The 14,170-nt window shown below is 40.5% G+C and overlaps 1 protein-coding gene across 3 annotated transcripts in view; it reads left to right on the top strand.

Annotated features, from left to right (window-relative positions):
* The window catches only part of XRN1 (5'-3' exoribonuclease 1), an 88,871-nt gene extending 74,953 nt beyond the window's left edge, over window positions 1–13,918 (top strand). For 2 of the 3 annotated variants that reach the window (XM_014574045.3, XM_075937651.1), the window contains 9 exons: window positions 3,409–3,470; window positions 4,000–4,110; window positions 5,111–5,239; window positions 5,524–5,680; window positions 6,184–6,365; window positions 7,386–7,499; window positions 7,590–7,707; window positions 9,416–9,576; window positions 9,977–13,918. In XM_014574045.3, the coding sequence (XP_014429531.2) occupies window positions 3,409–3,470; window positions 4,000–4,110; window positions 5,111–5,239; window positions 5,524–5,680; window positions 6,184–6,365; window positions 7,386–7,499; window positions 7,590–7,707; window positions 9,416–9,576; window positions 9,977–10,273 (1,331 nt within the window). In that variant the 3' untranslated portion in view covers window positions 10,274–13,918. The remainder of the gene's footprint in view (window positions 1–3,408; window positions 3,471–3,999; window positions 4,111–5,110; window positions 5,240–5,523; window positions 5,681–6,183; window positions 6,366–7,385; window positions 7,500–7,589; window positions 7,708–9,415; window positions 9,577–9,976) is intronic. The other variant, XM_014574044.3, reaches the window with a different exon arrangement.
* The last annotated feature ends 252 nt before the right edge of the window (window positions 13,919–14,170 follow it).

Below are 14,170 nucleotides of genomic sequence, written 5' to 3'. Positions count from 1 at the left end.
ATAGGGCAGAAGTGGCTTATTAATTTCTTGGTGGGGGACAGTGTTTGTGCAAGGTATGGGCTTGACTGTCATGCAGTATAAGTGAGAATGACATGATGAATAAGGAATTAGGTTGTGTGGGGGCGGGGTTAAAATGGTTGGACAGAAAGAATATACTGAAATGTAGCTCTAGCTAAATAGAGGAATATTGTTGTCTTACTAGTGCTTAATTGCTCCTAAGCAAGTTTTTAGTTTTATCATTTCTAAATATGATGGTATAATGTGATGCAGAGATAGCAATACATGTTCTTGAAAACATTACATCCTTTTTTTTGTAAACATGTCTTAAAATAGTAAAACATACACAGCGTTCAGCAGGCCCGCTGCCATTACAAAACCAGACCCCCAAAAAAGAGCAGGAAATCATTGATACACAGTATAAACCCTCTACTGCTACATCACTGATGACCCCACAATTGTTTTCCCTTCTTTACATATTACACACACACATGACACAGAGCTGTCCAAGTTACTGCTGGACTTCCTGTGCATGCTGGCATAAAGCAAAGAATATTATTTGTCACCTTACTTATATATTGTTATTAATAGACATTTAAACTTTGAAGAATGCTTATGAGTTGATCAAATCAGACAAGGGAAATCTGCACTTGATTCATCAGAGAGCTTTAGCTCTGATTTATGTCTTGTGTGCAGAACAAGCAATCCAGATAACTACACTTTCTAAATTGGCTATTTATCTGTAATAATAAAAAGAATTGTCTATATAAAAAGAATTGAGGGCAGTGGTTGGGAGACACTGGAGTGACTTAACCCCTGATCCAAAATAAAATATAGCCCTGAGACACATTGTGAATTGGGAGAAATATTCAATATGCTGTTGTGTAGGTGTGCAATGGAGAGCGTATCCTACACAAGCTCAGAAATGGTAGTCTGAAAAGCCAATTAACATAGTTCTCTGAAAGGAGAGCCAGATTTAATTGAGGAGGAAGACCATCTCGGAGAGAATCTAGTTGAGGGCTATAAACATAGGAAGTTGGCTACTGAAAATTTTGCAGTATTAAAGTTTTTTATTTGACTTCATATTAAATAAATATTTTAAGTTACGCACCTTGTTAATTATCCCTTGTTTTAGTATTCTTTCTTCCATAACACATTAAAAATATATAAAATATTTATTGTTAACTTAGGTGACACAGTGGCACACATCTGAACAAATGCACACAACCTCTATATTGTTGCACAAGACAAAACTCATTCCACTCATGGATGGAAAAACTTAGAGGGAACACTGGCCAGGAGCCCAGTTCTGAAGGCAAAGCTGCTGCCAGAAGTAGCACAGAAGCAAGGGTGGTAATGGCTCTGTCTTCAGAGCTGGGCTCCTAGCCAACATCAGGAACTCTCTGGTTGTTCAGCTCTTAAGGCAACATAAAAGTAAGAGTGAAAATACTGTGATTCTCCTAAAAAAAAATCTTGCAACCTCCCTGTAACTCCATTTTGGGTCAGACCCCAGTGTTTGAGAGATGCTGTTCTTCCCCCCCCTTTGAAATCTGTGTAGTACAGGCAGTCCCCGAGTTACGCGGATCCGACTTACGTCGGATCCGCAGTTACGAACGGGGCACTTCCTCTCCCTGGTCTCGAGCAGACCAGGGAGAGGAAGCAAAGCAGCGGCGGAACGCGGGGCCAGCTGACAGCCCAGAAGCGTCTGGGCTGTCAGCTGGCCGCGCGCTCCGCTCTGCTCCCCCCCACCCCCCCTGCAGACCAGGGGGAGCAGAACAGAGCAGAGCGGCGGAACGCGCAGCCAGCTGTCAGCTGGCCGCGCGTTCTGCCGCTCCGCTCCGCTCCGCTCTGCTCCGCTCCGCTCCGCTCCGCTCCCCCTCCCCCTGGTCTGCAGACCAGGGGGAGGGGGAGCAGAGCGGAGCACGCGGCCAGCTGACAGCCCAGACGCATCTGGGCTGTCAGCTGGCCGCGCGTTCCGCCGCTCTGCTGTGCTCCACTCTGCTCCCCCTCCCCCTGATCTGCAGTGGGGGGGGGGGGAGCAGAGCGGAGCACGCGGCCAGCTGACAGCCCAGATGCTTCTGGGCTGTCAGCTGGCCGCGCGTTCTGCCGCTCTGCTCTGCTCCGCTCTGCTCCCCCTCCCCCTGGTCTGCAAACCATGGGGGGGGAGGGGAAGCAGAGCGGAGCACGCGGCCAGCTGACAGCCCAGACGCGTCTGGGCTGTCAGCTGGCCGCGCGTTCTGCCGCTCTGCTCTGCTCCGCTCCACTCTGCTCCCCCTCCCCCTGGTCTGCAGACCAGGGGGAGGGGGAGCAGAGCGGAGCACGCGGTCAGCTGACAGCCCAGATGCTTCTGGTTCTGACGCTCTGCTCTGCTCTGCTCCCCCTCCCCCTGGTCTGCAAACCATGGGGGGGGGGGCGGGAAAGCAGAGCGGAGCACGCGGCCAGGTGACAGCCCAGACGCGTCTGGGCTGTCAGCTGGCCGCGCGTTCCGCCGCTCTGCTCTACTCTGCTCCCCCTCCCCCTGGTCTGCAGACCTGGGGGACGGGGAGCAGAGCAGAGCAAAGCCGCGGAGCCCGGGGGCAGCAGGATAGCCACGGCGCGTCTGGGCTGTCCCGCTGCCCCCGTGCTCCGCGGCTTTGCTCCTGACGCCTGTGGTACAGCAGCTGGGGCGCTGCCGGTTGGTCCCGTAGCGCCGCTCTGGGTGCCACTGGACCAACCCAGCAGCACCCCAGCTGCTCTGCCCCAGGTGTCCCCTAGTCAGCAGCTGCTGAAAATGACCAGTGGCTGACTACAGGAAGCCCCTGCCCCGGGCTTCCTGGAATCAGCCGCTGATCAGTTTCAGCAGCAGCTGACTTGGGGATGCCTGGGGTTCTTAAGTTGAATCTGTATGTAAGTCAGAACTGGCGTCCAGATTCAGCCACTGTTGAAACTGATCAGTTTCAGCAGCGGCTGAATCTGGACTCCAGTTCCGACTTACATACAGATTCAACTTAAGAACAAACCTACAGTCCCTATCTTGTACGTAACCCGGGGACTGCCTGTATAGTGTAAAAGTACACAAGACCAAATTTCATGGTCTGTTACACATTTTTTCATGGCTGTGAATTTACTAGGATCCTATACATAAGCATTATCAAATACGTTTAATGTTTGTTTCCTTTAGCCAGTCAAGAAAAGTATATAGAAACAATAATGTTGGAGTTCACGAGCGTTTGATACATGCACTCAATTTTAATTCTAATTTCATCTAACTGGAGGCATATTTTTTTCTGAAATTAATTTGATTAGTTTCATATCTTTTAAAAACAGTAAAAAAGAATAATTGTTCCTTTGTTCAGTTGATTATGTGAATTAATTTATTTATAAGCCGCGATTCAGTCTAACATGGCTATCCCTCTGGTAATTTATTTATAGTTAAAGAAGATTCTAAAGTTCCAAGAAATGAAGGTTCGACACACAAAATATCAAATAAACAGGTATATTCTTCTTACATTGAGTTGATATATTCCAATAATTATTTGTTTTTTATTACTATTTTTTAGTTTGTCATCTTATAAATTTTCTCCAGTGAGCAGCTTAGTGAATTCTGCTTTCAGCTGTGAGAAGTTTCTTATGTCTGTGGCAATTTTTATCCTTTAAAAATGTTATATGATATTGTACCATTGTTCTTGGAGCCTTTATAGAAAATGAGAGAGGTGATGCTTGTGTCAGACATACTGCAAATTATGACATGTTATTCCAAGATTGATGGTAGCAAGCATTTCACAAGTTTTTTAATCTCTTCCATTGTTTTCATTTGTAAGTAGTTTTTCTAGCTTCAGATATTTAAAGCTGATATTCTCATTGTAAAACATAAATGTTATCAGGGATTTTCTGTGAGAGTGTAGTCCATTTGGATACAAGCATGATAGTTTGTGAAAAACTATTTGCAGATTGTTTTAAACTGATCTACATTTTAACAAAATGTGAGGTGTTAATGTGTAATAATAGTGCAATTTTTTTCAGAATGTTGCAGGAGCAAATAAATATAATGTTAAACTTTTGAAGCGGAATGAAAGTTCAAATGTGCCTGTAATTCAGATGGCTTCAGTTGATGGTTCCTTTATAGCTGGGAAGGTAAGAGTTGGCTCATTAAATGTGAGCCTACTTCTGACTAAAGTGGTCCATTTATGGTAGGTGTGGCCAACCTAAGCTGAGAAGTAGCCATAATTTACCAATGTACATTGCCAAAGAAGTATGATAATACATCAGCAGCCTTTCATCAGCTCCCCCACCGCCCACTGCTGTCTGTTCTGTGTCATGCAGGAGCCTCTGGACTCATCTAGACTATGCTAGTGTCTCAAAGGAGGATATGCAAATTCTGCGGGAATTCGTATATGTTCTTCCAATCTCACTTTCGAAAGCTGAGCTTTCAAAAGTGAAAGTAGTTTAGATGTGACTTTTTCGGCAACCCCCCCCCCCCCCCGCCTCCCGTTTGTCTAAAAGCCGCGTAAACCTCATTTTTTGAGGAGAGCGGCTTTTCAACAAAGGGGAAGAGGGGTCAACAAAAAAGTTGTGTCTAAACTACTTTCACTTTCGAAAGCTCTGCTTTTGAAAGTGAGATCGGAAGAAGATATGCACATTCCCACAGAATTTGCATATCGTCTTTCGACACTTGTGTAGCCTAGATAAGCCCTCTGGGAGGTTGGGGCAGGAGTAGGCTCAGGGGAAGGAGTGGAATGGAGGCAGATTCTGGGGCAGAGCCAGGGGCTGAACTCCCCAGCACATTAGAAAGTTGGCACTTGTAGCTCCAACATCAGAACTGGCACCTGTGCATGGAGCCATATATTAACTTCAGAAGAGCAGCTGTGGCTCTGGAGCTTCAAGTTGGCCACCCCTGCTTTAGTGCTTAGATATTTTCAATCTAAAAATCACTATGTGCCCATAGTTCCCATGGTCTTGAATGGAGTTCCACATATAGAGAGCCATATTTGGATCAGATGCTGACAAAACGAAATAGCCTGAAGAAGACTTAATCCTTCTTTAAACCAATTATTTCTGGTCATGGCATTTATTATTTTAAATATACAGAGTTTTACATGCATTTTTTTAGTATAATTGTACATCTATTCCTTAGAAGGACTCAGAACTTGAAAATCTGCTAGCATCTTTGAAAATCTCCAAAGAAAATGAAATGCAATCATCTTATCCCAAGGAAGAAAGAGTTACCAATGAAGAACATTTGTCACCGCAGTCTTTTGCTATGGTTGGTGTATTGTGGGAGCCATTGGGTGGCAATTTAGCATTTGTTTTCTTACTTTCTTATATGCTTCTGTTTACAAACAAACCATGCATTGCTTTATTAAACATAATGGCATTTAATTCACTTTTTTAAAGCAAGTTAACATATATATTTGTTAAAAGTAAAATATTACTATTCAGGGAAATAAAAAATGTAATTGTTTTTAACATTGTGAAGGATTTTTTTATTCATTTTGTATAGTGCTGTTTTAACTTCACTAGATTGTATATTTTCCTCTTTTTCTAAAGAAAGGAACACAGATGCTCAAAGAAATTTTGAAGATTGATGGCTCTGACACAGAAACCAAAAATGAAATGAAGCCACTAATTAATGTAGTTCCTGCTTCTACTGTTAGCCAGGATTCCCATGGGACTACAATGCAGCATAAACAGACAAAAAAGATGGGTATGCACAAATACCAGCTAATTTTCATCAAAATCATTAAGAGCCTTATGTTCTCAGTCTCTACAGTTATTAAAAAGATTGTTATTGTCAGGGCTCGCCGAGCCGCGGCAAGCCCCACTTGCCAGCCGCGCTGTCCGACGATCTGCGCATGCGCAGATCGTTCTGTGCATGCAGAGATTGCCCGAACCCGGCTCTTCCGGGTTGTAATCTACTTGCCACGGGCGAGTAGATTACATAATTTGTCGAGCCATGGCTACTGTTACTTGTTTCCAGGAGCAAACAGTAGAAGTTTCCATTTTTTTCATTTCCTTTTTACTATTCAGCACTGGAAATCTGTACATTGCCTAAGTATTCTATTGAATGCCTAACATTAAAGTTAGGCAGTCTGAAAATACCAGGAACTTATTCAAATATTCTTGCTTCTGTGTTGATGTTTTAGAATTGTCTTTTATTTTATATTTGCCTGATGCGCTTTATTTTTTTTTATTTTTTTTTTTTTACAGCTGCTTACATGAACAAGCCTCAAAGTGTAGGAGGCCCTCATAATGCTCAGGTTTTGGAAATTGGAAGTCACCCTCTCCTTGGTCCACAGTCTGCAGTGTCTACCCCAGTATCTGAACTCTCTCGCATTTGTTCCTTGGTTGGAATGCCACAGCCAGATTTCTCCTTTCTCAGAACACCACAGGTGAGGCTTTTTATATAGGTAGATCTACAGTCCTGTGCATTGGATGTAAATCAGGGATGAACAACTTGGGCCTAGTGAATGGGCTCCATGAGTGGCCCTCCTTTATCTCAGTGGGCCACAAGATAGTTGTAACCAAGATGGTCTCCCAGGATGGGGTAGTTTTGCTAACTGTGCTTGCATACCTAGAATTTGCGGGGTGTGCAGATTGAATAGTAGCAGCAGCAGCAGATATAGGGCAGGGTGAGTGGGGCAGCTGCCCCAGGCCCCGCGCACACACTACTACCTGTCGGCTATGACCGTGGCGCATGCGCAAAATTGTGCTGCCCTGGGCCCCGTGCTACAATAGGCCCTGCGCCCCGCAAAACTCTCATCCGCCCTTGTGTAGCAGCACTTTGATTGGGTACAGAGGGAGCATGTGGCATTCATAGTCAATGTTGTGTGCAATCATCACTCACCTCATTTCATTTGCCCTTACTTTATGTGCATACCTCTTTAGTAATACTGGTAGAAAAAAACTACATAGACAGAAACCAGCAGAATGTGGCAACCCTGCGTGTGGTTAATGGTCAGGGTTTGATGAACGGCGGCGAAAACCGCTCGCCAGCCCCATACTGCGCATGCGCAAGAGCCACATTGCACATGCACATGCCACGGGCAAGTAGATTGTATTATTTGTTGAGCCCTGGCAATGGTAAACAAAATGTTTCATGAGCCACACATAAAACCCGATTGGCAGCAGCACATGGCTATTGCTCTGCAGGTTGCCCAATGCTGACATATATCATGCCCCTTGCTATGCATTTACAGTAATAGCTATTGTAAATGAAATTGTAAATGTAACATTCTGGTGCAAATGAGACCTGAGTGCCTCTGGTTTGGTTCGTTTCCAAAAATAAAATACTATTGTATTAATTTTGTGTTAATCTGTCTCAATTTTTAGCTTTTACTTTTGCTTGTGTATGAGTACAGTGATAACAAAAAAACCTGAATGAAAACAATTATTTTATGTTATTTTCATAGACCATGACAGTTTGTCAAGTAAAATTATCCAATGGCTTATTAGTACACGGACCTCAGTGTCACTCTGAAAATGAAGCCAAGGAGAGAGCTGCATTTTTTGCATTACAACGATTGGTGAGAATAGTACACTGTATAACACCTGTATCTTTGTCTTGTTTTATTACATTGAGCATGTTATAAAAAAAATTATTCTCTCTTAACTAGAGCTCTTTAGGAGTGAACTTTTCTTTGCCACCACCTCCACTGTTGTTTCCAAATTATCAGTCCATGGGAGCTCCTGTACCACCTGGATCTATTCCTCCAGTCTTCAACCAAGCCACTGGTAAGGATTTGACTAATGCACTTTTCAAATAATTGGAAACTTGACTGTAATTCTAATAGGATTTTGTGAAGCTGGGTGACTTCCACAGAATGCCATTTTAAGTCCTACCATATGTAATGTGCCCCTGAACTAGGGATGTCAATGTGTAGTCAATATGATTAACTGATAAGCCTGGTCTTATCGGTTAATCCTATTGACTACACATATTTCCACCCTCCCCCCCCCCCCCCCCACTTCCTCTGTATCAGAGGCAGCAAGGCAGGGAAGAGGCTGTGCCCATGGGGAGCCAGCTTTTAAGTCTGGTCCCTGCACGTGCTGGTTCCCACAGAGTCCCCCCCCACACACACACACACACCCTGCACTGCTGCCTCTGTAGTCTGGGGCTGGGGGTTGAACCTCACTCTTCCTTGATGTTGCTGGGCACCCTTCCCTAGGTTGTCCACAACTGCACTTGGTGCCGACTTACCAGTAGGGAGGATAAGGCATCAGCCACCAGAGCCTGGGGTTGGAGGTTCAAGCCACACCCTCTGCCAGCAGTTAGTACTATGTCAACTATGGCTGGATCTGGCGCCATTGTGGTAGCAGAGGCAGCAGTGCATGGGGAGGAAGGGCTGTCCGCGAGGAGCTAAGGCTCTGCAAATAGGGGGTGCTGCCACTCTGTACGGCTGCTTTTGTATGAAAGGCAGCAGTGCAGGATGACAGGCAGGAGCCGATCTGCGTGGAGACCCGGTTTTTAAATCAGCTCCCCTTACGGACTGGCTGGCTGTCACCCCGTACTGCTGCCTCTGATAGAGAGGCAGTAGCAGGGGACTTCCCTAGTGGGGGGCTGGGAGCACACTGGCTGCCAGCCTTGCCCCCAGGGAGTATTTTAGTCACGATGTAACAGGTACAATTTTTTTTGTAGCTACATGATTACTTAATTAAATATTATTTAACATCTCTACTCTGAATATCCTTAAAAAAGGAAATTTGTGAACCTACTTTCATGGACACACAAATTAAAAACAAAGAAGTCCACATCTTCCATTTGTTCGGTGGTTCTTTTCAAGATCTCTGCCAATTAGCTGACTGTTGGTTTTTCTCCCAATTATAATGGGAAGCAGTTTGGAACTTTTGGTCCTGGTCAATCGGGGGGAAGGTTCATTTACTTCTGCAACTTGCCAGAAAATTAACAAAGCTTTTGTGACTTCCATATTGTCTCAACAGTATTCTATTATTTTCTTGAGTTGCTAACAGTCATCTGTGAATTGGCAAATCAAGGTGTCCTTTGCTATATTTTTAGAGCCATTTCTTGAGTCTTTTCCCTGAGACATTAGATAAGAATCCTTACACCAGCTGCCAAGCAATGTGGTGATGTAACAACCCAAGAAAGCCTACTGAAAATTTCCATGGTATCATTAATGCTCTGCTGTTTTTGTAGAGTGCAAGAAGGCTTGTGTTTGTGGTGACCAGCAATTAATCAGTTAGCCATAGTGTAGGATTTGAGATCCCCAAGCAGGCACTGCTTTCTTACTTCTCCCCAGTTCTTGTTTTGTTAATTAGTTCCAAAGAGAATGCATTTACCCTCCTCAGTTGTAAAACAGGGCCATGGTGGTGAAAGAAGCATAGTGAAAAAATATCCTAAAGATACGCTTGGTTCAGGGAATTTCCTTCCTTCCAAAAAAAGAAATAATAGAAACTTAAAAGTTTATTGGTTGTTTTTCCACAGCTAATATGATGCCTCCATCATCTCACATGTTTGGTCCAGTGCAATGGAGAGCTCCAGTGCCTATTCATGGCAAACCTTACTATCCTGGGTCATATCCAGGGAATATGCCTCTTTCAGGAACTATACCAGTTGGTACTCACAATCAGTTTATTCCTCTACAGGTAAGCATGACAGAGATTGTCTTGCGATTATATTTTGGTAGAAGATGGTAAAGGTATTTATATACAAGTGTAAAGTCAAGTGTAAACATAAGTCAAAAATGGCCAAGAACTTAAAATCTGGTCAGTATCAGACCGAGTCCCAGTGATGTTTAAACCTGGTGATATTCTGAACAAAGAGAACTTTTAGCCATGTATGTAGCTATTTCCATCTCTTCACACTGACTCCACAGATATTCTAGGCTTCAGAGTGATAATCCTGTAATCTAATAATAAGAGATTTGATGGCTGCAAAGACACTCCTGTGATACATTGTTTAGTTGTATAATTTTAGAAAATTGACTGCTCTGTGTTCATTTTTCTGAAACTACATTCTGTTAAATAATATTTATTTGATTTAAAGGTAACTAAAAAAAGAGCTGCTAGCAAGAAAAATTTTGAGTTCAAAGAATTCCAGAGTTCCACTCAAGCTGTACCACTAAAGAATGAACAGCTAGTGTCTTCAGACAACACCAAGCTCATTCAACAAGATACTTCAGTTCCTTTAAAATCTCCTCAAGCTGCTCAATCTACTATTTCTTTTCAAGACGATGTCGCTTCTCCGAGTGTTTCTCATAACAAATCAACACCAAACATTTCTAGCAAACGAAAGCCAAGAAAACTGGCTGTTAATTTTGGTGCGCCAAAATCTTCGGAATAAATACAATAGCTAGATTTTTATCTTTCCTCTTCCCCCAATTTATATATATGTATGTGTGTGTGTGTGTGTGTGTGTGTGTTTACACACACACACACACACACACACACACATATATAATTTTTAAGGATAAAGAGATCTAGATATATAGAGATCCTTAAAAAAAACTTAAGTGCCATTTAGAAAAATCAACCATTTTAAATGATTTTATTTTTCCTCTTACCCCAGTGTGTGTGTGTGTGTGTGTGTGTGTGTGTGTGTGTGTACGTGTATATATATATATATATATAAAAAATCTCCTTTCCAAGTCATAAAGCATTATTTTTGAAAAATAAGTATAATAAAGAGTGATAGAAATTTCAGTTGCTAGTCTTTTCTGGGCTGTTGATAAATATATAGAAAATTATGTTAAAATTTGATTAAAGATCTTAAACTGATAAAAGACAGAAAATCCTGAATTACGGTTACCACACAATTCATTGGTGCCTAGGTCTCTGAACAGTGGCTCTATATTCTCAACTGGGTGAGCAGCAATAATACTAGAGTGGGAATCCTAATTCAGAATTGTCTTGCTTTTGGCATGAGATTTGTGGCAGTAATAAGTCAGGCATCAAATGTTACTTAACATGACCTTTTGAATTTTAACTCCTTTTTATGGTAATATAATAAAGTAGAGAAGGCTTTTATTTACCTGTAAATTTCATATTTATTTGGTCTCTAGGTCCTTTTTTGACTGAAGCACTAGGAATAGAACTTAACTATGGTGGCACTGCCAAAGTTGCTGTAACTACATTCATTTCTAGGTTTCATACCAAAGGGTAGCAGTTCTAAAACTCTAAGAAGACATCATTACATATCTATTTTATTGTTACAGGATGCATTTTACAAAATGGCAAAGTAGATGAGTTGCTAACAGACAACTAGAGTAAATGAATGAGAGACAACTGGCTTATAGGTTACAAATACAAACAAGTTCTCACTTCAAATTATATTAATGAAGTTAGTTGCTAGTTGTGATTAATTTTTAAATCTTATTTCACCGTACTAGTTAATGAACATAAATCTCCACTACACATCCACATGCACTTCTGCATGGATTCCAAAAGCCACAAAAATCCTGAATTTTTCTAATTTATAAATGAGTAGAATGCAAAGGTATTTGGATATAAAGCATGTTAATCAAACTCATTTTTGCCTTTTGAGACAATTTCTCTCATCCACATTTTCCACCACAGAGTGAACTTTGTAATCTGGCAGGTTCTCTTTTCTAAATTATTATTTTTGTTTATAGGTATTTTAACTGCATGTTAATATATGGTGGCAGGAGATACTCTAAATTGTTATCCTTGAGTTAAGAGTTCCAAACATATACACCCTAATAACATCCAGACCAAAAAAACAAACTTGATTTACCTTTTTAGAGGGAATTATCCCTTTAACTCGTAAGATCGTCATTCTTTATTTACATGGTCTATCTAAAAGAAAGAAAAAACTCAAATGGCACTGTAATGCAAATCTTGGTCTGATATTGCATCTCATTTGGTATACTCTGCAGATGTTGTCTTGGTTTGCACCACCATTTTTTTCTTATTCTTGTCTGTCCCTGTGAAAATACATTTCCCTCCAAACCATAAAAGGCTTAGAGACATGTCAGACTTTAATCAATAATTCAGTACATTGTCTCTAAGACTTGATGTAGGCCATGCAAGTTTGTGGAATTTTCTTGGTTTCTTATCTTGCTATTTTGCCAAAGTAACATAAATTTCACTTTCTAATAGGAGCATCCAATTTCATCTCTCAGAGATTTCACTTCCTAAAGTACTTGATTAATTTTTCCAAAACTGTTTTTTTCTCCTTTCTGCTAGCCTGCCTTCCAGGGGGTCTTAGTGTGATCTCTCAGAAATGTTGTTTGATCTCTCTCTCTCTCTCTTTTTTTTTTTTGGCATGATACTCCAATCCTTTTAGTCTGTACATAATCATAAAACTCCTCTGGTTAATCTGGATTGACAGTCCCACAGAGATAACCGATTCTGTATGTGGATCCAGTGTATTTGAACTCTGATTCCAGAAATCATGACATTTCAGGATTATTTTTTGTCATGCCATCTCAATCATTCAAAATATCTGCAGATCTCCAGACTAGAATTGCAAGCTGCAGATCTTTACACTGATTAACTTTTGTACAACTATTTTTCAGGAGATAATCTCTCAATAGCATTTAGCATCTACTTAGTCTCAAAGATTCACCTATATTCTGCTGTGCCATGTGCTTTTCTTTAAATCTAATGCTTTCCAATGTGAGTTTAACTTAGATTTATAAGATTCAAAATCCTGTTTCTTCAGAGACAACATCTATCAAAACTCCATCTTATTTTTTGAGTTTCGCCTTTTAGAAGGTCTTAAAGTACATTTCTCTAAGGAAAACTTGACTCTCACAATGTATCCATATCTCATCAACATTAGAGATGATACTGGCATGATGTTACTAACATACATATTTTTTTTTTAAATGTTGCTTCTCCTAACTAGATTTCCAGACCCTGAGTTCCTATCTTTACTATTATTTGATTTCCTGAAAGAGGCAGTGGGGGAGGAGAGTTTTTTGAGAAGCTCCTATTATGGAGAAAACTGAATTATTCCAGCATACCTACTAAGCTTCCTAAGAGATTCTAATCTCCATAAAACATTGTTTTTCAATGTTATCCCCAAGATTACATGGCTAATAGATACTGGGAGAAGGTACTAGAGTCTCTGCTGAAATGGTGAATTATGTAAAGTTTATAATGTCCTCTTTTGTGTATATATAGATAGCCAGATATGTAGAGAATGATTTATGAAGGAGACTATGCCAATGCCAGTATAAATAAGCCATTTTTTCTCATTAAATGGTCACTTCTTTCAAACTAGAAGCTCAATTTTTACCAGTGCCACTGAAACTGCTATACCAGTTTCTATACATAGGTTAAATATTTATTCTATATCTGCTGTATATTATATTAGTCTCTATTTCCTAATTACCTTTACTGTCTGTTTTATCTTTATTTTATGGGATCGATCGTGTCCACTACCTGGTGTCCAAATTTACTTATTTTAGCTTTTTCTAACATGGGATGTATACATTGACCTATGCCATATCATCCATGATTTCAGTTCTTTTTTTAATATTCTATGTCAACTCTGTAATTATGTTTAATTCATACAAGTATAACTTTAAACATTCATTGTTCTCATAGATATAAAGTATTTTGTAAGTACTAGAATTTTTCATTAGATCTTATACAGAGCAGTATTTTATTAAAAATCCAAAAGGGAAGACTTTTATGTGTGCATTTTTGTAGTTTGATTTTTTTAAAATAACTTTTCATTGTTTATCTGCCAAGTGAAATGTTTTAAATTTGCATATAAATGGATATGGAATGTATTTTTGTCCTGTTTAGTGTTAAATTGTGCGTCTGCAGATTTCTAGCATGTAGTTGCATAAAGGACTGTGCAAAGATATTTTAAAATATGAACATAAGATACACTGAAGGATAAAAAATTATTCATAAGAGTTAAATGCTATACAGAATTTTAATTCAACAGAATAATTTTATAAACCTGTTCGTTGTCTACGTCTGCTTGGATTAAATATTGAAACTAGAAAAATTATTTATCTTAAATGTTTTATTTTCAAGTGCCTAATACTTGGGAACCATCCTGCCTTTCAATCCAAAGTTTCAGAATTGGGTTAAACTTTTTAATATCCCAATTGTTTTGAACCCAAAAAAGCAGCAAGTTTCCATTTATTGGAGTGATTTTTTGGTGTCCCACCACCAGTCATTCAGGAGACCAAAAGTATGAATTTTCAATGCTGACTGCCTGGCAATTACAAATGAAATACCTTCAACTGGCTATTGAGGA

The sequence above is a fragment of the Pelodiscus sinensis genome, chromosome 10, assembly GCF_049634645.1.
Source record: "Pelodiscus sinensis isolate JC-2024 chromosome 10, ASM4963464v1, whole genome shotgun sequence".
Classification (NCBI taxonomy): domain Eukaryota; kingdom Metazoa; phylum Chordata; order Testudines; family Trionychidae; genus Pelodiscus; species Pelodiscus sinensis.
Note: the sequence above shows the minus strand (reverse complement) of the source record. Positions and strands in the feature narration are given on the sequence as shown.